We start from the raw sequence: 24,314 nt of genomic DNA on the forward strand, positions 1-24,314 counted from the left end.
AAATAAAAGAAAAAGAAGTGATCTGTAGATTTGCACATACAATCCTGGTGATCATGGTCCATGCATACATAGATCTTGCCCTAGCTAGTACTCTGTTCATATTCGCATTTACCAGAGGTACAGAACCAACAAAATTCAGTCTGTATTTAAACAGAACTCATTAGATTGGCTTACATGATAGAATTGGAGTAGTCCAGCAATAGCTGTCTCATTCCAGAGAGAGTGAGAACCCAATCTAATACCAAAGACCTGGGGGATTCCTGGACAGCCACTGGTATTTGGTCCTCTTTGGAGAATCCCACATGCATCCAACCAAGCTGACCTAGTCTTGCACGTAAAGCAGCAAACACGATGTCCCAAACAAGATGGAAGGTGAGGACTGGCCCCTGAGGTTGTCCTCTGACCTCCATATGCAGGCTATGGCTTGCAAGCATACATGTGCTCCCCCACCCCCACCTCCTCTCTCAGAAAAAGCAAACCCACTCTGATTTCTCTTGAGACTTCTTTGACCCAAACACAATTTAGAAATGCATTACCCAAAGGACTGATGACATTCCCAGCTGATTTCTAATTTACTTCAGTTTTTGGTCTTATAGTTTGTATTGCGTCTATTCATTATTTGCTGAGATGTGTTTTGAGGTTCAGAATGCTGCTTTTTGTGGTAAATATTTTATCGTTAGTTTAAGAAGATATATTCATATATATTCATATATTCTCTCTCTCCCATCTCTTGTTTGAGTTTTACATCTCTGTTGTCTTTGGACTCTGATAATCTTCCTGTAAAAGCTCAGACTTCTAGTTGCTGAGTCCTGGACTCTGACTTCAGAAGCCTTTCTTACCTTCCTCTCCCATGCACACGCGAGCCAGGCCTGACCCTGCTTACCTTCCAAGATCAGATGAGATTGGACACATTCAGGATAGCCACAGACTATCCTCTTTTCCCTATCACTGCAGAAGAGACTGGAAAGAGCTGGAACTGTCTAATGAGCATATCCTAGTTAAAAACTTTCCAGTAACACCTTGCTCTTGAACACAAGCCTTTGTGAGTCCAAGCTGGGACACATTTCAACCTTTCCCCTCCAATGCCAACCTGTTCCTTCCCTGCCAGTAGTACAAGGAGATTTCTGTTTTCTCTGTGTCTTAGTTTCTCTTCCTGTAACAGCTCAGTGGAGAAAGGGTTTATTGTTCCAGTTCAGGGTACTGTCCATCACAACAGGGGAGTCAGGGTGGCAGGAGCTTGAAGCAGCTGTTCACATCAAATCCACATCCAGGAAGCAGAAGGCAATGAATGCTCATGCTCTGCCCACTTACTCCTTGCCATACAGTTCAGGATCCCAGCCCAAGTAATACTCAGGATGGGTCTTCCCACAGTTAACCCAGTGAACACAATCCCTAAAGGCACGCTTACAGGCTAAATAATCTCCCACAGGTCTGCCTGGAGAAATGGGCAGTGGGAGTCAGGGGGGAACATAGCTAAAAGGAAGACAAGAAAGAAGAGAAAAAAGAATGGGTACACAAGAAGGTATGGCCTTGGTGCCAATAAGGACATTGATGGGAAACTGTTAGACTGACCTGGGTGTCACACTCCTATAACCCCAACACTTGTAGAAGCAGGTGGATTTCTGTCCAGTTTGACATAGTGAGCTCTGGACTATTAAAAAAAAACAAGGGCTGAAAAGATGGCTTAATGGCTAAGAGTGCTTGCTGCTTTTCCAGAGGACCAGAATTTGGTTCCCGGTGCCCAAAACCAGGAGGTTCACAACCACCTGTACTTCTAGGTCCAGGGTATCTGATGCCTTCTGACTTCTGCGAGCAGCTTCGCACATGTGTCATTCACACACATACATAAATAAAAATCTTTAAAAAGCTGGTGTTAAAAACTTTTACACAGTTAACACAAAACACCTAGATGTGGTAAATCTAAAAGCAAGGGAATAGACGTGTCCTTATGTAGTCTACTGGAGACAGGTCACAGAGTCCTATAACTTCAAGGGGGAGTCTCGAACAGTTGAAGCAAAATCGGTCACCTCATCATTGGATGATGTCACCAAGAAGACAGTAAGTATCAAGTGAACATTTCTGCCTGAAAAGTGACCCTCAAAATAGTGAAATGGCCCGTGGCTTTATAAAAGAGGTAGAAATAGAAACTAAAACCTACGATCGGAAATTATTAAAATTTATCCAATTAATATCAGGAGATAGTTTGAAGATAAAAATTATTAGCATAACCAATTCGAGCTTTTGAAATATGGGACACTCCTAGTGTGTGGCACCCAACAGCTGACAACTTCATACTCGCACAGCCCTGCTGGAGTTCTTACGAAAGTAGATAGAGGAATCTGCCTTTCAATCCCTCCCCAGCCAACTCCCCAACACTTGCTAACACAAAAGTGGGGGAGTGAAAATGACATTTTCTAATTGTGGTACTGCTTACAGGTTGGCTGACTACATTTCAAAAAAAAAAAAAAAAAAACACACGCAAGACTCTAAGTTAAATTCAAATTCCAGAAACATTTCAAATATATATATATATTTTTAGTGTGTCTCTTATTTTATACTACAAACTGTTCCTTGTTTCGCTGGAATTCAAATTTAGCTCAGTGGCTAGTATTTTCTCCTGGGAACCCTAATCATGGGGAAGAGCATCACAGTGACTGGCTGGAAGCTTTTCCCTAAGTCACATCCCATGATAAGCTGGAAGACGATGCTTCTTCTCCACCATGGGCTGCTGACTTGAGCAGCCACACCCAGTGCTCCTAGATGTCCCCTTGCCCCAGGAGCCTGGCGCTCATTCTCAAGATTAGCTTGCCAGTGTAATACATCTGTCTTGCCCGAGTTTATGCTGGGGATGAGTGTAGTCACGGTAACAAACACGGTCATGATTTGCAAAACCACAGATGCTTTAATAAGTTATGAAAGTAAGGAGTCAATTTTTGCTATACAGAACAAAAAAAACCGCATCGATGGCTGTTGTCAGATAAAATTTTGTGATTTAAGTTGAGCACCGTGTTTGGCTCCATTTGGCGGCCACCTGTCACACAGGAGTAAATAGAGTCAGAATGTTACCTCAGACCAACATTGGTATTGAGCACCATTTATATACTTAAAACAGACCAAAAAAAAGAAAACGTTTAAAATACATATGTGAAGCTTATATACAGGATCCCATGGGGTTTCCCAAGGAGCTTCTTCAAACGCGGCCTGATCTTCCTAGGAATGAAAAACAACTCCCAGGTGCCTCGGATTTTTCTGGGTGATGCAGGACAGTCTGGGTGACAGCATAGTGCTGGAAACTTATAGAAGACACCTACCTGCCTCTGGGGCTACAGGAACGCCTCAGAAATCGGAGCCTCTTGAAAAGCTTAGGGTTGTTTCTAAGCACCCTCCTAACGATCCCATGCTCAGGCATGGATAGCTTCTCTGAGCTCAGTGGACACTGTTCCTTAGCCAGAGGTGTATGAGAACCTCTAGCTCTGGAGAGGCCTAGCGGTCCATGGCCCAAGGCACCAAGGAAGTCATCTCCCTCGAGGCTCTGTCTTGCTCTGTCTTGTCCCATGTGGGGATCCTGTGATTTGCTGGGATCTGACAATGGAGTGTTACTATCCCACATCCCTTAGAATGGGTAAACTCAGTCATCCTAACTAGTACTAGTCTAGAACATTCCTCTACATTCCACTACAGACTCAAACAGGAAGTACTCAGTTCTTCAGCCTAGGAGTAAATCCAGGTGACCTAGATTCAACAAATGAGGGCCAGCCATGGGATCATTCCCAGCTTACAAGGAGGCAGGAGAACAGAACTGTTTTCAATCACATACCAGGAGAGCTAGTCAAAGGATATTTTTCAGTTTGATTCTTTGGGAGTTGGAACAGTATAGGAGTTTGTGTGGGAAGTCAGGGCAGAGGAATGGATGGTAGGAGGTGTCTGGCTACCTTCTGGGAGGAAGATTAAGCACCATCTTAAACATTGGTCCTACTGGTCTCTATGCTCTGACTTCTTTCTATACCCCATTCACACAGACACCTCCCCCCCTACACACACATGCAGATTCACACAAGCATGCAGAGCACCTTGAAACTCAACAGAGGAGCAGCCACAATGGCAACAACCCAAGTCTCAGCATCCTTAATTCTGTGAAAGGCTGATGGCTGTCAGTAAGGAAGAAGAATCTTAGGTCTACAGTTGATAAGAACACAGAGGAGCCTCAGAATTCTGGCCAGGCTGGGCCCAGCTAGGGTACTAACATGCCCTTAGGTCTTACCATGTGGGGGCACTGGAGTAACATGATCACAAAATGCCAGCAAATCAGAGGTGATGCTCACCACCCTCCAGTCTCCCATCCACCCCCTTCCATTTTCCTTCCGTTTACTTCAGGCTCACGGAACACCATTTTACCCCAAACAAAAGTCATCTAAGCATCTAATGAAAAAAGTAAAGTGGGGCTCCCACCTCCCACCCTATACCTCAGATTGCAGACCATATTGCCAGGTGCTAGAACATCTAAAGACTGGAGGTGGGCAGGGCCAAGGTCAAACCATAGGCAAATCCATCCTCTGAACCTGAGGCCTCACAGGCTGGCACTTCACCACCATGGTGGCAGTACTGGGACTCTAGGAAAGAGAGAGTCCTGATTCTTGGACCACATGTCGAGTCATCCCAGCAGAGTAAATGCTTCCATCTGGGTCCTTTAGCCCAGGCTAGCCAGAGAAGAATACTGGCTCTTCTACCACAGCCTGGGGGGTGGAGGGCAGCAAGTAAGGCCGGGGTGAGGTGGGGAGGAGCGAGGTGGTCCTTGCTGCCTTTGACCCAATGGCTCCTGTTCAGAACTGCCCTCAAACCCCCCATTATAGGAGTCTCATCAATTTCCTGGAAAGAATTAGATAGATGCACAGCCCCTACTCAGCTGAGATCAAAACACTGCACACTTTTTGAGCACCAGATTTTGAAATTGCACCAATTAGTTAATAATTAAAATGTAAACCAGTGGTTGGAGCCAGGTGGAGCTAAACCTGAAATTCCCAGGTCACCTCACCCTCACCACTTAAAGGATTTTAAGTGTACAGGAAACACAGATATCTGGAAGTGCAACCTATGACAAGGCCAGGCTGGTAGGGAAGACATCCATCACACTGGCACCTATGGCCAAAACCCACCAGCAGCTCTAGATGGGTGTTCTTCTCTGATTGGTCAGAGCCCTGTACTACTGGTTACTGCACCTATCCCATCATCTGCCTGGCCCTCAGGTTGTTTTGACTCATGACCTCCACTTCCTTGTATTCAACCTGGCAATTGATCTATAAATAAAACACTATGTCACTTAGGAGTCCCCAGTGGTCTCATCCTGTTGTCTGGGGACTGGTCATGATCAAGGAAAGGAAGGTTCTCAACCACTGCTTAGTAAGTTGGAGCAAAACTTTTCTTTCTGGGAGTCATCCCCCTTGGTCTCCCATCACTGATAAGAAACTAGGGAACTTGAATATTCCTGTTCACTTTCCACTTAAGATCTCTGCAAGAGTTAGGTCATCCCTAGCCTGGAAAATACACTGTTAGGCTGATTGTCACATGGCCCCTCCCACCCCAATATATGCTTTTGTGCTATTTCCATGCTTTCCACACCTTCCTGAAAGCAGGGTTTTTGACTTCATTTTCCACAACACAGGATTTGCTATCCCAGGGAATATATCCATAAGCAAGGGGAAAAGCTGTTGATGCGAATCTTTCTATTTTATTAGAACTTTCCCGGCTTCTCTTTTCTCTGCACTGCATTAATGAGCTCCTGGATTCTTTGGTTCCTTGTCTTTACATACGGGCTTGGCCGTCGAGGGATCAGGTTGGGAGACTGGACCTCTTCGTCCACACCATGGATTTTGTAGGGGACATCCACAGCATTGGTTTCTGGGTGGTCTTCAGTGGTGTTAGTGCTGGAAACATTGAGGGGGACCTCCAAAGGAGGCCCTGGAGAAGGCTGCACCTGTGTAGCTACAGTGGGCCCTGGGAGCGTGGGCATAAACACATCGATGTCATTGTGCTTCCCGGGTGGAGGTTCCACACCTCCGTCCTCTGTGCTGCTGAGGTTTCTGGGCGGGTTGCAGGACTTGCAGCAGAGTTTGTTGTAGCTGGGGATGGAGCAATAGCGAGACAAGACCTCCATCCTACAGAACATTGACTTGTCGCCTTGGCACTGGTCCTCTGAAAGAGAAGAGTGGGAGAAATAACCAAGGGACAAGGTGAGGGGGACATGTACCCACCGCTGAGTGCAGATTGCTGGAGGAGGCGTGTGACAGAGTCCAGAGGCAGCACAGAGGCAGTGAGCTGGTGTGGAGAGTCAGTATAATTGCGGTGTCTGAGTCTCTGAGCAGGGCAGCATCCACAGACCCCCACCTGGACGGCTCCCCTCCTGCAAGCAACCCCCAGCTGAACCTGCTTTTCCAGCATGTTTCAAGGTTGAAATAGAAACCAAATTTTTTTCTGTAGTTAATAGAGACTCCAAGTTCAACCTCACAGATGGGACTTCACTGGGGTCTTCACCAACACCTCAGTGGAACCTCAGGGTACTTTTGTGGCAGGATTCTATGGCCATCTACAAATAGTAACTGTAACAAAATCCAACCTAGAAAAACCAGCTCCTAAATCCAAACGCAGCTCCTTAACTGCAGCCTCGTCTCTTCTGACCTGACCTTCCAATGTGTTTCTGTCAGAGACTAACGACTCAGACTTGTACAGGCCCTGGACATTTGCCCAAACTTATCTGATGCATCCGGTCCTGGGACTGCTGATCCAGCCCGAGGCCCCACTGCACTAAACTCCTGACAACTTCCAGACAAGCTCAATACCTTCACAAGAAGCTAATGCTTCCTTCTCAGTACATCCTCATTTCTCCCCTACCAAGAAATTGATCCATGCCCCAGTTTACACAGAGAACCCTGACTCTCTCTTCAGAACTCCCCCACACCTCTTTTCCCTGGCAAAACCCCAGCTCTGTCTGTGGCTCAGTTATTCAGCCAATTGTCAGTCTCTCTCTATTGATCTTTTTCCCAAATGTCGCTCTCCCTTCTCTTCCCCCCTGCCCTGTAGCTAGTTCTAAAACTCAAATTGAGATGATTTACAAAGCATATTCAATATAAAATAACAAGTCATCGTCACAGGGTTGTTCCAAATCCCTTAGACAAGCACACGTTGGCCTCTCATAGGAGAGAAAAATTCCCCAGTCTGTGGCTTCTTGGTTCTTTGTCTTCTCCACACTTGCCCAGCTGACAAGTTCACATTCAATTGTCAGAAAAGGTGACCAGAGTCTGGCTTTTTCATCACCATGAGAGTCCCAAGACAGAGCCTCAGGCAGTATCTGAACCAGTCCCAAAGGTGCGTCAAAGGATACATTAAAAAATATAAAACAGATACATTGGAAAAAAGAGCGAGTGTAGAATTGGAAAACTCTGGGTTTTAAATCAACAAAGCCATAGTTAAGAAAAACACAGAGACATGTACCACCAGAGGCAGTGCTGAACTTTGAAGTGGTCCAAATAAACAGGAAATGTGACCAGCTGCAGGTGCCACAGTGGGAAGACCAAAAGCAATGCAGCTGATTAGGAGAGGCCCAGGCTGTCCTAACACTGAGAAGAGAAAAGTGCTCACCACATACTGGGAAGCACAAAGACTTCAGGCTGAAGGCCAGTTAGAACCCAACAGCAAGGGCGACTGGTAGGTCTTCTTCAGAGGAGTGTTTCCTGGATGCTCAGTATATGAAGAATGTAAAGAACATTTCATTTGATGTTGAAGTTAGTGGCCCAGAGTCCCACCTGCTCCCTTCTCACCCCTATCTCCACTTCCTCTTGGGAGGCTGAACAGTATAAAACCACTGACCACAGTCCTAGGGACATAAGGGGGGGCTTTAAATAAAAGCTGTTGCAGGAACATCTCCCACAATAAGAATTGACAAAGGAAGGAGTCAACCCCAGGAGGCTACTACTTCTGCCACATGGTGGTGCTCTGTCTGTTCCTGTGTCTTTTCCTTTAAACAAACAACAAAATGTTACCAAGCAACTGTCCCTCCCATCAGGCTGGAGAAGCTTGGATCTGAAGCACCCCCCCCCCCCCCCCCCGCAAAGGCTCATGTGTTAAAGGCTTGATGCTGTTTGGAAAATGGTGGAACCATTTGTAGGCAGAGACTGGTGGGAGGAAGTTAGGTTATTGATGGTGTGGCCTTAAAAAATGATACTGGACTATAGCTTCGTTCTGTCTTTTCTTTTGCTTCCCAGCTGCCAGGGGAACAGATGTCCTTTGCCATGTGTTCCAACCATGACATTACCACCACAGGCCCAAATGACCATGGACTAAAAACCATGAAATGAATCATAAGCCAATATAACTTTTTTTTTTTTTTTTGTCTCAAGTATCTTATCACAGTGCTGGAAGCTAACACAGCAGCCATGCTGAATCAAGGATTGCCTACAGAAGTCAGAGAACTGAATAAGGCCCTGGGCCAGATTCATCCGTTCACCTGGTTTTATAAATAAAGTTTTATTTAAACACAGCTACATTTATTGTCATTGACCACTTTTCCACTATAATTGTCATTGACCATTTTCCACTATGTCATAGCTGTGGCAGAGGACAGATAGGTCCCAATGCCTAAAATATTTGTTGTATGGCTCTTTTCAGAAAATGTTGCTTGACTGTGGGTCAGGTAGACTTCTCTGATTCCTCAGACTAAACTACAGAGCTTCAGTTTTGAAAAATTAAAACAACCCAGCGAGCAAATAAAAAAACCACACTTGTTAAGAACTTGGCATGCTAATATCAACTTAGAAAAACACGTCAGTCAGCCCTCTGTGCCTGCAGCTTCTACATCCTTGGCTCCATAACAACTATGACATACCTGTAGCAGAGGCCAGATAGGCTGCAATGGATGGGATTTGGGGGAAACACTACATTAAACACACTTCTTTTTGGTCGTTATTCCATGAACAATGCAGTAAGACAACTATGTATGTAGTACTTACATTGTGTTGGGAATGACACAGAATCTGGAGGTGATACAAAATGTTTGGGAGGATGCATATATTATCTGCAGACACTAGACTGTTTTATTCCTGGGATGTAACCGTCTGCAAGAGGGGGGTGGTTTATAATCCTTTTTGAAAGTACATCAGTGGTTGTTTCCTTTTAAACAATACCAGTAACCAAGAAGCTCTCCAGGATTAAGGAGCTGTCAGTTATATGTGCAGCTGAGCTGTGTGTCCTGAGGCTCTGGCTGGTGAGATTGCTGAGATAATTTGACTTTATGATATTTGATCTTCCATTCCATTCCCAGTAAATACCAAGAACTCTCATTTTTTTTTTAAAATAGGATCTCATTTGTAGACCAGGTTGGCCTTGAACTCAGAGATCTGCTTTCCTCAGCCTCCTAAGTGCTAGGATTAAAGATGTGAGCCACTAATGGTGACTTCTATTATTGGCTTCTAAGAAATGATAATAAACCATTGAGAATGAACACATTGTTCCTAAAGTCCCCTTAAAAGCTAAGCATGGCCAGTCCTGGTTAGTACTTGGGTGAGGGAGACATTAAGTCATCTGTGTGCCCCTCCCCTTGTATCGGTGGTCTCTGAATTCATCCGGGATTTTTAGTTGCTTCCTGCTAGTTTTCTTGAATTCCTTTTAAAACTTATCATTTGTTTTAGGAGAAAATTAGTATTAGTGTCATTCACAGAAGACAAGCACCACAGACAACCTCAAACAGGAATACGGAGGAAAAGCAAAGTCAATTTGCAAATCAAATTTGAATGCTCAATCTCTAGGCGGATAGGCCTGCACAGAACTCTAATTTAAGGGGGGGGGGAGGGAAAGAGAAGTGTGACATATGCTGGGCAAGGCCCAAGGCAAGAATTTCTCCCTGATGTCATAAAGGATAAGGAGAATCAGTGGGAGTTGCTGGGAGCAAATGCATCATGGTAAGTGAGTGGTGGTTTCAGGAGCCCAGTTATCATTCTAAAGCTCATGAAACTGATTTATAAAGTGAGTGGCACTTTCCCTTCCATCATGGGCCTTAGATATGCCCTGTGAAGGTGGCATCCTGGGCCATCAGGAGTCCTAATGCAGGGTTTCCTTAGAAAATAGCTAATCTTGACTCATCTCCGGGGAGACAGACAGAGGGATACAGCGCTGTTGATGTAACTCTCCTCAGGACTCCCGTTTCTCTTCAGCTATATGACTCCTTTGATTGACATCAGAGCTGTGGGCAGTGGACCCAGTCATGGCTCCTGGAACATCTCTGGAGTCTGGGGCCTGGGCTGCCAATCCCATTTCCTAGATGCTGGGCCATCTCCTATTGTTCTTTCTCCTGGCCTCCTGAACTTTCTTACTCTTCCCTAGCACAGCTGAGCATGAAGCAGGAGCCCCACCTACAGGATAAGACAGAACGCAGGTGAGAAGGTCCCTGCTGAATCTTGATCCACTGCCTGGTTATTGTCAGTAGGTGAGAGGACACAAGCCCTGTGGCTACTGAGAACAGACACTGGGAGGCACAGGCAGGCAGAGCTGGCACACATATGCACACACACACACACACACACACACACACACACACACACACACTGCCCTGCTTCTCTAAACTGAATTGCCACGACCACCCCTGCCCCCATCCCTTGGCTGATGGGCACCTATTCTTTATCTCAAGTCAGGGCAATCACATGAGATTAGCTCAGGAGACATAACCTAGACCCCACATTTCTGCTCTGATCCCCCAAAATGGAGGAGCCATCATCCCTGGCAGAACCTAGGAGCAGAAAACCTAGACATCTCTACAAGGTACTCACTTAGTACTGGCAGTTCATCCCTAAGGTGGGATACAGCAGCCCTATTTTGAATATGTCTTTAGTATATGTGTTAGTGGAAGATGGACCCTAAACATCTATGTTGGGCAGAGTGGTGGGGTGGGGTGGAGGACAGCAAAGTCACTGGAACCAGAAACCAGGCGATTAATGCTGTAGGACGGTGCCTTATAGCATGTGAGCACTGCCTGCCAGGAAGGTGAAGGGAACAAGCCGCCAGCTGAGCAAACCCAAGCTCCCAGTTGAACTGAACTTTTATTGAGTTTATTTGTGAGATGCATGACAAGAGATCTTTCCATCATTAGTAAGAATAAAAGGTCATTTTCACAGTCACTTTGGCACACGCTAATGTCTCATGGAAAGAAAGAAAGAAAGAAACAACAGAAAAGCAACAACGACAACGGAACCTACGTAATACGTCATTAAGTACATACAAAACACTAATAAAATATCCCTGATAAACCAAAGTGCGTACAGACAGGAGGCAAATGCCCAGGACCATGTCGCGTGGTCTGCGACCACACAGATCCACTCACATTGCCTCGTCAAAGTTGGAAGTTAACAGTCGTGAGAGGATTAATTTGCAGTTACACACCAATTATTTACATAACAGTAATTAGTGCCAAGGGGAGTAGGAGGAGGCTTGGCTGCGTGGTCCAGCAGGAACTTGAATTATTAACAGATGAAGGTGGCTGGGGCCAGGTGGGGCTGGTGGGACCATCACTTGGGAGTGCTACATTGGTCACGGCTAAGGACCCAGGTGTGTCACCCTCTGGGTGTAAGGCCGCGCTGTGGGAGCCTCTTGGAGTCTCCACAAAACAGTCAGCGCCAACTGGCCAGATGGGCGTCAGAGGGGGACCCCTTTTGTCAGAGATAGATGTAGTGCCTGCTAAGTCCCTTCACACACAGACAGCTCAGGGAGGAAGCAAGGCCATCTGGATTTAGAAACCTTACCCTTGGCAAAAGGTGGGCAAAAGGGGTGGGGTCCCCCTAGATCTTCAGTGCCTGCCTCCTACTCGGATCATATCCCCCTGTCTAAGGCTGGAGTTAGCAGCCAATTCTGTTAGCTTTCAACTTTAAGGCATCTTCTACATAGTGTTTCTAAGCAAAAAAGCAATAAAAATTGAGGTATTCTGTAGTTGTTCACACTGGTAGGTGAGGCACATCCATATCTATCAATCAGTCAGTCATCAATCAATCAACCAATCAATCAATCAATCATACTTTCAATCCTCTGAACGGGTCATATGCACAGGACAATAAAAAGGCCATTGGAGCAAATGGACAGAGAATGGAAGAGGTGGAGTCCATGATGTCCCGTCTCAGGGACACGCCTCCCTGCCTCCTCCTCCGTATGATTAGACCCCCGAGAAGACAAGGGGTACAGGGGCCAAGGGCCGTGTAGGTTGGGTGCAAAGGCCGGACGGAAGCAGGCCATGGTTTCACAAGTCGGAAAGGACACACTCAGCAAAGGGCAACAGCAGCAGAGACAGCAGCAGCCAGGAAGCCCCTGACACCGCAGGAAACTTGGGGTCTGTCACCCCAGCACGGGGAACCGGGAGAAAAAAACCGCACACCGCACAAAGTAGAGACCCCTGTGGTCTCAACTCAATGGTGGGTGGTATCTGAAAGGGGATGGGGCTGGCTTCCCCCTTGGAGTTGACCCGCAGCTTCAGCCTGGAGGAATGTGGCCCAATGAGGTGGTTGCCATGGCGAGGTGGTCACACTCGCACAGTGGCCTCAGGCCCCTCCGGCACCACGACAGATCTTTGCCCCTTTACAAGCCATCACAAAACCAGGTCCTGGCCTCTCTACAAGAGGCCAGTGTCCCCAGACCAGGCCTCCTTGAGGCTGGCCCTCACTTGTGGCCACCAAGTGGTACAAGCTCAGGAGGAGCAGGCCGAGCACACAGGCCCGGAGAAAACAGATTCACCCAAGAGCACTCAGCAAGAGTCAGGGAAGCTTTCCATAGAGAAAGAGGAGGGGAGCCCAAGGCAAGCTCCACAAGGCGCAGGGCATGCACTGGAGGGCAGAGGCAGAGTTATAAACGGGTCGGTTACTTGACGAGATCTTCTGGATAGGCGAATCAGGATCAGGCCGGGACAGCCACTGAACCACGTAGCTCTTCTTGGAAGGATCTGAGCTGTTTCCTGGGAGGAAAAGAGGAGGATGCATGCAGCTGCCAGGACACCACAAAGGACCCCTCGCTGCACACACGTCAAGCACGCATGCGCGCGCGCACACACACACATCTAGAGCAAAGCAGCTTACCTCCAGGCATCCTGAGTCCTGGAGCAATAGGAAGGCATGGTTCCTTCCAGGATAAACTGATCTAATCTCCTGCCTTTCTGCCAGTCATCCTGGGACTGAGCTCAATGTCTCACCAACTGCCCACACACCCCAGGCCGAGCCACTTCCCAGTCCATGTCCTGTTCTTTCATCTTCTGTACCCCATGTTACTTCCAGGGCTCTTTGTCACTCAAGTGCTATATTGAAGAAACATGGTGAGGATGACAAATCCTGACACCACCCCCACCAGGAGTGTCACCTGACCTTTGTACTCTATTCTCTGTAGAAGAGAATAGTGAGGGATAGGGTTTAGCCTTGAGTTGCTGTGTGGACCAAAATGTTGAAGTACATGTAACACTGAATCAGGCATCTGCAGAGTGTTCTGATTGTTGTTCTCAAAGAATACAGGGCACTCTCTACTCTCATGGGCACCCCTTCCTATACTGGGGTCTCTACTGTATGGACCATAGCACGTTGGCTACCACAGTCCTGCTATGCCGTGGTTCATTGTGAGTCACTGGAGTTTAGGGCTGTAACATCATGCACGAAGGCAAGAATGGGTTGAGATTCTCCCTCTATGCACATTAGAGCCTGACCAAGGATATCCATGTGTCACCCACTCCACCCCACCCCCAACCCCAATCTCATTTTCTTCTAGAGAAAGTCTCAGCCCTGGCTGGGAGTGCTCAAATTCAAGTTCACCCCTGGCAAACCCAGCCACTTTGGAAAAAGAGCAGAATTTGATTTCACCAGGCTCCCACCTCCCCTTTCCTAGGCTGTTTCATGCTAGGCTTATGTAGGGGTAGCACAGGGCTTACGGGGACAGGGTGCAAGCCTGCAGATCCTTGCCGTCTCGGGCCGCTCCTCCCGGCAGACACCAAAATTATCATCTGCAGTGCGGCAGAGCACTGGCCGTTCCTGGGTGCCGTTGCCACAGGTTACCGAACACTGTAGGTACAGAACCATCAATCAGGGTCACCTTCCGTGCTGGGCCTTAGATGCTCCCCATGCATGTGATTGGTGGCCCAGGGGAGGTGGAGTTGGGCAGAGTGTGAATTTTGCCCCATGGGGTGCTGTCCTAGAATACACACGTCCATCTCTCAGGGCTACTGTGATACCCAGCACTTCTGGGTTTTCCCTCCTTCCCACGGTTTGGATATGATTTGAGTATGTCATCCTAGACCTATGTGTTGGAAGCTCTGCCCCAGTGCGGTGGTAATGAAGAGGGGATCAAGACCTAGTGGGAGGCTTCTCCTGCCGGTTTAGACCTTGGCTGCCTGCCTCTCCGTGGACTCTTCATGTGCACCGTCATGATGCTGTATATCATAAGATCCTCCCTCACAAGGGTAAAGTTGATGATGCCAACACCGTGGTTTTAAACCTCCAAACCCATGATCTAAAGAAGCCTCTTTATATAGTAGCCAGAAACACTCTACACTGCCAGAAGAGTCCTCAAAAAAGGAAAAACAGATATGACACCCCAAGGATGCTAAGCCAACATCCCACAGAGGTAGCAGCACATCTGTGTTTATTCTGTGCTGGCCCAAGAAATGGACCCTGCCTACCTGTCCACCAACAGATGTATGGAGAGAGAAAAAGGCGGTACATACATGCATGCGTGTGTGTGTGTGTGTGTGTTCATATTTGATGTGCAGGTGCACATGCATGTATATGTGTGTGCATGTGGAGATCTGGGGGCCAACATCCAGAGTCTTCTGGACCACCCTCCACCTTATGCAGTGATTCTGGGGTTTCTCCTTAGAACTCGGACTTTGCTGACACAGCTAAGCTTGCTCCTGGCATTCCGTTGCTGAGTCAGCTCTGGACCTCTAGGCAGGCTGCTATGCTTAGCAGGCATTTACATGGGTACTGAGGAATCCAAACTCCAGTCTTCATGCTTGCACAGCGAGTGCTTTAGCCACTGGAGCCATCTTCCTAGACCCTACACAATGGGATCTTATTCAGCCATGGGGAAAACAAAATCATGACATTTGCTAAAAAATTGGATAGAATTAGATCTCTAGATCATATGAGGTCAAATAAGCTGGGCTGTATGTCTCCCCATATGTGGAACTGTGTGTGTCAGTGGGATGTGTATGTAGCAGGTGTGGTGTATGTATGGGGTATGTGTGTGTGGTATGTGTGTGGTGTGTATGTATGTGTGTGTGATATGTGTGTGGTGTGTATGTATGCATGTGTATGTGTGTGTGGTATGTGTGTGGTATGTATGTATGTATGTGTGTGCTATCTGTGTGGGTGTATGGTGTGTGTTTGGGGTGTATGCATATATTGTATGTGTGGTGTGTGTATGGAGTGTGTGGTGTGTGTGTGTGTATATGGGGTATTATGGGGGTGTGTGTGGCTCTGTGTGTGTGTATGTGTGGTGTATGGGGTGTGTGTAGTATGTGTGATGTGCGTATGGTGTCCATGCTGTGGTGTGCATGTGTGGTGTGTATATGAAGTGTGTGTAGTGTGTATGTGGTCTGTGTGTATATGGTGTCTGTGATGTGGTGTGTGGGGGTGGGGTGGGGGTGTGTATGTGTGTGTAAAGTCCTGACACTCTTGAGGAATACTATTTGGGGAGAGGAAAAAGGGAGGGGGAGGGCAATGGGGAAGTAAGATGACTTAGAAGGAAATGTGCCAACTTCACAGTAGAGAGGATAGTTAGACAATGGAGGAAAGCAATGCTGTTTCAAGGAGAGGATATAAAGCATATCTGCTTATAACTCTCCCTGCGAAATGTACTCGAGCATCTCATTACAGCAGTGGAAAATGGTTTAATACAATCTCTAGCTGGAGGATGCTGAAAGCGCAGGAAAACCTATAGTGGGCTAGGGCCCCTGCAACATCTCTGATCCACCCCTGGGAGTTTTGGCAGTCCCTCCTTCAACCTCTCTAGACACAAGGCTCTGGTACCCTCTACCCCCACCCCTGCCACTGCTTCAGGACCCTGGGGAGGAACCAGAAGTGCACTCATACCTGACTCCTGACCCTCTGCCTCATTCAGCCTCACTATGAGTGTGCGTGCGTGCATGCATTCGGCTCAGCAGACCTGAGGTTCTCAAGTGCTTCACATTCCTAAGCAACAGCCTGTTTTGAGGAATGGCTCTTATGCAGTTTCTGGGGACCTAAGCCCTGAAAGGTCCTGGGTGATAAGAAAGTTCCTGCATGCATAGGGCTGTACTAGTTTTGCTGGGTAGTTTAAACCAGCAGTGTGATTTATGCATGGTAAATATCAGCTTTCCTTCCATCTAGGATCTGAGGCCCATCATCAAGTACTTCCCTGATGGAAACCCTGGACATCCATGCTATGGCTCCCACTGGTACCCTAAAACCTGAGCTGTGGCCTGGAGGACACAGTTTGTGTCAAAACTGGAATGCCCTGTCTACCTCAGTCTTATCCAAGTTCCATTTGGGATCAAGGGCATAGGACCAAGAGAACAGCTTACCTGGGACCAGGACCCAGCCCGCCACCGCCCAGGGCAGAGCTCACGGTTGCAGGCCCGGCGGCTCTCAGGACGGTTGTCGTTGCAATGTTTGGTGTGCACGGAGCGGGTGGTGTTGTTGTGCAGAGGTTGAATACAACGGACAGAGCGTACCTGCATGCCAGTTCGCCCACAGCTCTGAGTACAAGGCTCCCATTCACCAGTGACCCACCTGCCAGAGCAGAGCGGCAGGTGGTCAGGGAACCAGTCTGGCTGTGGCTCAGGTGGACAGTGAGAACAGAGAGTTCAGCCTGCTCCTACCCGCAGCTGAAGCTCTTCTTAGTTTCACAAAAGCATCCACCATGTGTGCAGGCTTGCATAAAGGGGAAACTGAGGATCAGAAATTCTTCTGCCTGTCACAGTGTGGGAGGCTCTGCTGGGGCTAGTGGCCTGAAGGGTTTGCCTCTTGTCTATCCTCTCAGGGCCCTGGGCCTGACCATAGTCTCATCTTCTGATGGTGTCATGAACCCTCCCTAAGCAAAGCTCAAGAGCAGTGTGGACTCCCTGATCCTCTATCCCTGCATGTCCCTTATCCCACCATCTTCCCTGACCTGGGTCCAGGTATGCATCCTGCCAGGGTCTGAGGGTCTGAGGATCAATCCTGCTGCTTAGAAACATCTATGAAGCATTGGAAGCCAGCCCTTTTCCCCACCTAAGTATTAATACTTTGTCTTTTCTGAGATGTACAGGGAGCTTCCATTCAGTTGGCAGAAGTGGGCCTGTACCTTTAACCAACTGTGTGCTGGGTAAAGAGCCCAACACCCTACAAGATGCCAGGCCCAGGACTTCCAGGATACCCAGTTTCATCCCTCCTTCCACAGTGTGTCCCTGGGCTGTGGCCCCTCCCAGCACTCACACAGGCTGGGAGCACTCCTGAGGGTTGCAAGCTCGGCGGATGGCTTTGGGCTTGGCGAGGGCACTGCAGAAAGCTCGGTGCACCATCTTGCTGTCCAGCCTCCGGCGGCAGCCATACTTAGTGAACTGGGACCCTGAAGACAGAGAACTTGAAGGGGCTCAATGGGATGGTGGGACCCCCAATGGGGCTTGGAGAAGTAAGGCCTTCACCAGCAGAGCTTTACCCCGTTTTTTTCTCTCCTCTATGGTTCTGTTTGTATGTTTGTGTTTTCCCATATAATCAAAGTTAGCCTTGAACTCATTTTTTATTTCAGCATTACCCCAAACTTGTAATCCTCCTGCTTCAGCCCTCCAAAGCTAAGATCGTCACCATGCTTAATTCCTCCTTGCCTTTAAAATGATGTGAAGAATGAGAAGGAAGCCTTAAAGAGATCTAGTAAGAAACCCGCCCAACACCCAGCAGAGAGGGGAAACATGCAGACTCCCTTGATGGCTTCTGAGGTCAAAGGGAAGGCTCTGCTCCCCTCCATGACTTAACCATTTTTTCTATCTTGGGGTCTGGCATCAATGAGTCAAGGGCACCTAGCCTACATGACTCCTTTTTATCACCGTCTCTTGTATCCTTTCTCAGTGTGGGTGTTGTTTTTCCCAGAGGCTACTGGGAAATAGCTAGGGTATCTAGAGGATTGAGGTTAAGTGGCGTGGGGGTGGTAGTGGTGGTGGTGGTGGTGGTGGTACTTTTCATCTACAATGCAAGTTACCCCATCCCAGAACAGAGAATAATAGAACCTGAATTTCCATAGTACCTAGTGTACATACAAGAGAATCTAAGCATGGCCAAGCAGCTTTCCCTACTTGGGGTATCTGAAAGCATTCTGGGACACAGAGAAATAAGTGGCACTCAACCACAGGAAGGGGTTGAGGGACAATGAGAAGCTTGTGCAGAATCCTCCAGGGAAGCACTGTGTGTTCAGGAAAAGCACTGGCTATGGATTAGGCTAGGATGGGAAAGGCCTGGTCTCCATCCTGCAACGCCAGCTGGAGGGGGTAGAGCCTTTAAGAGGCTCCTTAGGTCATCGTGAATGTGTTCTTGAGATGGGAGACTGGGGATCCAGACCTTTCCTCCCTCTCTTTGCTTCCCAGCCACCTGCTAGGCTAGGCAGGGAAGGCGAGCAGCTTCCTCTGCTGTCCGTCTGCCCCCGCCATGATCTGCCGCCTTGACACAGCCCAAAGCTTTGTCTGACCCACTAGCTGTGGGATGTACCTCTAAAATCATGAGTGGAAATAGAGTTTTTCTTTTTTGTAAATAGATCACCTCAAAGGTTCATCACAAGCACATATATTCATTCAAGACTGGCACAGCCCAGACGAGGAGGTAAGGCATGGAACATTATCTGGAGGCTTGCTTGGACCTCAGAGGCTACAGGAAGAATTTCAACTTTTGTCTTACAAAAGGAGCTACTGGAGGAATAACAACACAGGAGGGGGCAGGGTCTTGTTCATCCCTTCATTTTCTTTTTCTGCATGCACGTGTGCACTCTGTGGAGTGCCTGGGGTTGATGTTAGCAATTATCCTTCATCTCTCTTCCATTTTAGTTATTGACACAGGGTCTCACAATCAAGTCTAGAGCTTGCCAATGTGGTTAGTATAGACACCCAGATTGCTCTGGGGATCCCTTAGTCTCTTGCCTTCCAAGGCTGGCTTTACAGGGGGGCCTCTACGCCCACCCCACTTTCACATATGTTCTCAGGACCTGAATTTTTGCTCATGCTTGCAAGGCAAGCACATTAACCACTGAACCATCTCTCCAGCACAGATTCATTCAATTAAAAAGTCATTCTTGGACCTACAGTGGATCCACAAGGGCCAGTGGGAGGATGGTGCTGGATCAGATCGGATGGAGGCAGGGTGTGGAGATGGGGCATCATCGAGGCAAAACTGTTGGGGTTGGTCTGATGCTGTGTATACAAATGCTAAATTCTGAGCCCCAAGATCTGGTTGCCCTCAGGTGACTGAATTCTGACTACACTGGCCTTTGTTGTGTAAACCTTGCTCCCCAATTCCTCCCCCAAACCAAGTCTTCATGGATCATGTATTTGTATGTCTACAGCCAGTTACTGGGGATAATAGAGGTAGTAGGGGCTTGAGTTACCAGGCTGGGGGTCACGGGGAGGGTCATGAGGAGAGAGAATGGGAGAGTGAAAAACAGGAGGTCCCCATCAGATGTGATGGACCAGGAGCACATGGTCAAGTGAAATGCCCTCTGAGAACAGACTAGTGGAACAGAAATAACCAAGCCCACCCCATCAGCAGGTATCTGGGGAGCTCGGCTGGGGAATTAACAGTCTAGCGTATTAAAAAAAAAATAGATTCGAGGTAATTTAGTGGTAATTGTGCAAGAGCTGATTAAATAAACCAATAGAACTCAGTCTCAATTATTGGAGCACCGGCCAGGTTTAAGAACTAAAGGAGCTCTTACGTAGCTTTTCCAACACAGAACAGAGAGCTAAGACTGCCATTGCTAAAGACGAGGTTCCCCAGATCCTTGTTGAATTCTCCGAGGCCACTGGAGACCGCTTTCCCTCTACCTATCCCAGGCCCCAACTCTAGATGATCAGGGTTGTGGTTTTTTTTTTCTTTTCTTTTCTTTTTTTTTCTGAATAGACTTAGGGAAAGGGGGATCCCTCCAGAGGTGACCCCAGTGTGGCTGGAGTCTTGCTAGTACTGCTTGCCCACATGACTCACACCTCAGCTTCCCACCCGGCCAGCCTCCCTCCCCACACACTGCTGCTGTCCATGCTGGTGTGACTCATACCCCACAGGCCTTTCTGGCTACATTTTGCCTGGTATCTCAAGCACCCGACCTTCCCAACTACTCCCAGACCTTCTCCAGCATAGGCTAAGCCCTTGGTCACTCCAGTAGAAGTTACTTCTGTGCTGCTTCCATGTGCATTTCTCACACTTGACAAAGGACAAACTCACTGCCTCAGAGCTGCCATCAGGAGGGTACTGCTGGCCCAGGAAGCTTCTCTCAGAAGCCCATTCAACCAACCTTCTCTAGGCTCACACTGAGTCTCAAGCCAGGGCTGTCCCACCTCCAATCAATTCTGGGAACCCCAGCAGTGAGGACCCCTCCTCACCTCCACCGCAGGGCTTGGAGCAGGGAGACCACTTCTTCAGGGCCCACTCGTGGCGCACAGAGTCATCTTCCAGGACATTGTTGTCATCAACGTTGAGGGAGTCCTCATGGATCATGTATTTGTATGTCAGTGAGATCCGAGTATCTCCTTCGGGAATAACCTGGGCCCACCCCAACACGGTCATGAGTGTATCTGCTCAGCTCTTTATTCTTCCTCTGTAGCCAATTTAAAGGCATCAGGTAGATTGACAACCAGGGGAGACAGACAGCCGCAGACTTACGATGGTCATCTTTAATGGCTTTTCAACTTCACAGTGGTACTTGAAATTTGGGGTTTGGACCTTTTCCCTGGCTAGTGGGATGTGGTGCAATCGTCCTGCGATGCCCACAGCAGCAATGAGTCCTGGTTGTAGTTTAGGTGCAGCCAATGCACTTTTGTATGACATGAATGGACTTATGAGGATCTAACCTCTAAGGAGAATCTATAGGGGGCTAGGATCTCATAGGATGCTGGTCACAACATTAAAAACATTAAGTTACATTTTATTGATTTATTTTTTCATGTGTGTACTCATTCAGCTCCCACGGAGGTCTGAATGGGGTGTTGGACCCCTTGGGGAGGAGTTATAGGCATTTGTGAACTTCTTGGTGTGGCTTCTGGGGTACAAATTCTAGTCCTCTCATAGAGAGGTTAAGTGCTTTGACCTCCTGATCCATATCTCCAGACCTCCCTCTCTCTCGTTTCTGAGAGTAAATTGCCCTAGTTGGCCTGGAACTTGCTTCGTAGACCAGGATGACCTGGAGCTTGCTATGTAGATGAGGCTGGCCTGGACCTTGCTTTAATCTTCTTGCTTTGCCTCCTGAGTCCTGGGATTACAGGTGCATGACACCATGCCCGACTCTGTGTATTCGTTTGTTTGTTTATTTTTAAAAAAATAAAAACTATACCACTTAAGCAATTAATTAAAACTAAAATTTTAAAAGTGACTTGAAAATCCAGCGCCCCTCAGGACTCCTCATAACCAGGAGCAGTCTGTGGTCCTATACCCAGGGGACCTGGGATCCAGTTCTGCTTGGACACAAAGTCCAGTGTGACCTGTAACTGGGTTTTGGGCTCTCGGGTGTGAGAATTTCAGCACAACAGCAGAGGTATCTGATGGCATAACCGTGAACGTCATTCAAATAGAAAAAGTGGAAATGTCTAGAGAGGGGGCTTTGCCCATGGTCACTAAGAGTGGTGTAGGAAGCAGGGCCCTGACGCGTGGGCTCATGCCCACTCATGGAGATGGAGACCACAGCATCGCCTGAAGAGTACAGGGAGAGCTCGAGCATCCCAGCCCCTCCCCGCCACAGGCTGGGGAATCACTCACCAGCACGGTGATGGTTCCGTGGAGTGGGCCTATGGTCTGCAGCGTCTCCCTCTCATCCTCATTCCTGTACTCCCACTCCACACCCATGGCAATGAAGGATCTAGAGTTGGGGTCCAAGTGGTTCTCTTCATTTAAGATGAACTTGCCTGTCTCCAGGTTCTTGACAGCTGAGAATGGTAAAAAGGGGGAGGGGGCACACACTCACTACAGCACACGGCTACTAGTCCTCCTGGTTGGTAGAGAGACCATAGGGGTTTTCCTAGCTCTGCTCCCCTCCCCCCATGTACTGGGGGTTTGTCCTTGTCACCAGTAGCCCAACTTGCTTTGGGATTCATATCCTGCCCTCAGTTGCTCTATGAAGTCCAGGTTAACCTCTGCATGGGGTCTATTGCCTAGCCCAGTGCCCCTCAGAGAGGATGATCTTCCATCCTTCTGCAAGCTGGAGGAACATGGCCTTACTGGGACATAGGGCCCTCACAGCTGCTGCCAGAGGAGCTTTCTGACCTCCCTGTGGAAGATGCATGTAGAAAAAGCCCATGAAGTGGGCTGAGGGGAGGGACAGGTGGCCTGGGACTGAGGCACATCTGTCAATCAAGGCTGTCAATCTCAGGACCTGGCCACACAGCCCAAGCCTCTGAGCTTTGGTACTCCATCCATCCCAAGCACAGGCCTCACAGGTGTTGAGACGTTAGGCTGTGACTCACACAGATGGTGGCTGGTGGTGTCAGCCTCCTGGATGAGCAGGTGTCTGGCTCCCGCAGGGATCTCAAACATCTTGATATAATCTTTGGGGGACAGGGGGTGGAAAGAAAGCTAGATGAGAAGAGGGGCAGCCATTCCAATGTACGTGCCCTGGGAGAGGCCGCCCTCTAAGGCAGCTTCACCAGGTGCTTCCAAAGCCTCTGCATTCAGGTAGGAGAGGGGTCAACTGGAAAACCTGGGTGCTCCCTACCCTGCGTGTCAGCTCCCTTTCAAGTCCCAGGTGCTTCCATGCTGTCTGCTCCACTGAACACTCAGGTTCCAGCGATGCTGGAAGTTAGTCTAAGATACCTCATCTAGCAAGCAGGCCCCATGGAAGCCTTCATCTGCAAACCATGTTAGAACCTCGTGTGCTGGGCTGACAAGACCAGAGCTGAGCACCTGAACCACAAGGCCATTTCTGGCCTGTGGCTCCTTGCCAGGGACCTGTAGGTTTGCTCTCTAGTCTTTCACCAGAAATCCAAAGAGGCTTGCCTCCATGTTGGAGACAGGCTGACTGAGACAGGCTGACTAAGACCACAGAGATGTGGTCAGCGGCTCGGGCCAACCCAGAGGGTGCAGGGTCATATGGAAACACTTCACACCCACCAGAGCTCAGACTCAGGATCCCCCAACAGGCTCTCTTTCTCCTTGACCATCACAGACCTGAGTCCCAAATAGTCATGGGCCTATAGAGGGTCCCAAGGGTGGGAGCATTTGGGTCCCAGACCCACAGGTGCTATCAGCATTCCACCCCAGGTAGAAGGTGGGCTTCTCACCCTGTTTCCTGGGTGATCTCGTGAAGGTGCCCTTCACCACTTTACAGTGGGTGTTGTCACCTCCACACACACCACACTTGTCCTCCTGCTTGCGGGAGCCAATCACCCCATCACAGCCCACTTTCTGCAGGGAAAGAGAGGACAAGGGACCTTTGAGAGTTCACCTCAACTTCATGAACTTCCTTTGGGAGTTCATGCCTGAGCCCCCAAGACGTATAGTACCAGTTTCCCACCACATCTAGGATTTGTGAACCCATTCTTAGCAGCTCCTGATACGGGGAAAGAAGGGCTTTAGAGAGAGGCAGACCCCATATGGCCGTTATGAGCCATGTGCTCTCTCCCTACTTCAGTTCATGCAGAGCACAGAGCCTGTCTTATACTATCCTCAGCCCTTCCATGCTGCCCATCTCCAAGAGCACCCACATAGCACACCCCAGAGGCAGCCCTGAGGGGTTCCACTCAAAGCTTAGGCTGCTTTGTCTCGATGTAGCAACATGTAGGTGGTGGACTCTTTAAGAAGTGGAATCTTTAAGAGCCTCTAGTGAAAGGAGCTCTTGACATTGTTTCTGCACCCTGCTTGCTCCCTGCAACAGCAATGCTGAGGCTTGCCTTGTAAGCATGGAAGGCTTAGTCTGATCCCAGATACCACACTCCAGAGGACGAATCACTCATGAGTCTGTGTACCGGAACCAGAATGCCTGTGGTGGATGATGGTCTTGTTTATTAATTGATGTAGGATAGGCTAGCCCATTTTGGGGAACACCATTCTCTAGGCAGTGGAGCCTGAATAAAACAAGAAAGGATCCCAGGAGGTGGCAACCCTAAGCCTTGG

General features: G+C 48.4%; 1 protein-coding gene across 1 annotated transcript in view; it reads right to left on the reverse strand.

The window, feature by feature from the left end:
- Positions 1-2,879: 2,879 nt before the first annotated feature.
- Positions 2,880-24,314, reverse strand: part of Adamts2 (ADAM metallopeptidase with thrombospondin type 1 motif 2) — a 206,267-nt gene continuing 184,832 nt past the window's right edge. Inside the window, exons 14-22 of the mRNA XM_034505495.2 lie at positions 23,483-23,606; positions 22,670-22,750; positions 21,966-22,132; positions 20,597-20,756; positions 17,457-17,589; positions 16,565-16,772; positions 13,934-14,063; positions 12,887-12,976; positions 2,880-6,189 (exon numbers count right to left, since the gene is read on the reverse strand). Of these exons, the coding sequence (XP_034361386.1) occupies positions 5,729-6,189; positions 12,887-12,976; positions 13,934-14,063; positions 16,565-16,772; positions 17,457-17,589; positions 20,597-20,756; positions 21,966-22,132; positions 22,670-22,750; positions 23,483-23,606 (1,554 nt within the window). The 3' untranslated portion in view covers positions 2,880-5,728. The remainder of the gene's footprint in view (positions 6,190-12,886; positions 12,977-13,933; positions 14,064-16,564; positions 16,773-17,456; positions 17,590-20,596; positions 20,757-21,965; positions 22,133-22,669; positions 22,751-23,482; positions 23,607-24,314) is intronic.

This window comes from Arvicanthis niloticus, chromosome 6, assembly GCF_011762505.2.
Source record: "Arvicanthis niloticus isolate mArvNil1 chromosome 6, mArvNil1.pat.X, whole genome shotgun sequence".
NCBI lineage: Eukaryota > Metazoa > Chordata > Mammalia > Rodentia > Muridae > Arvicanthis > Arvicanthis niloticus.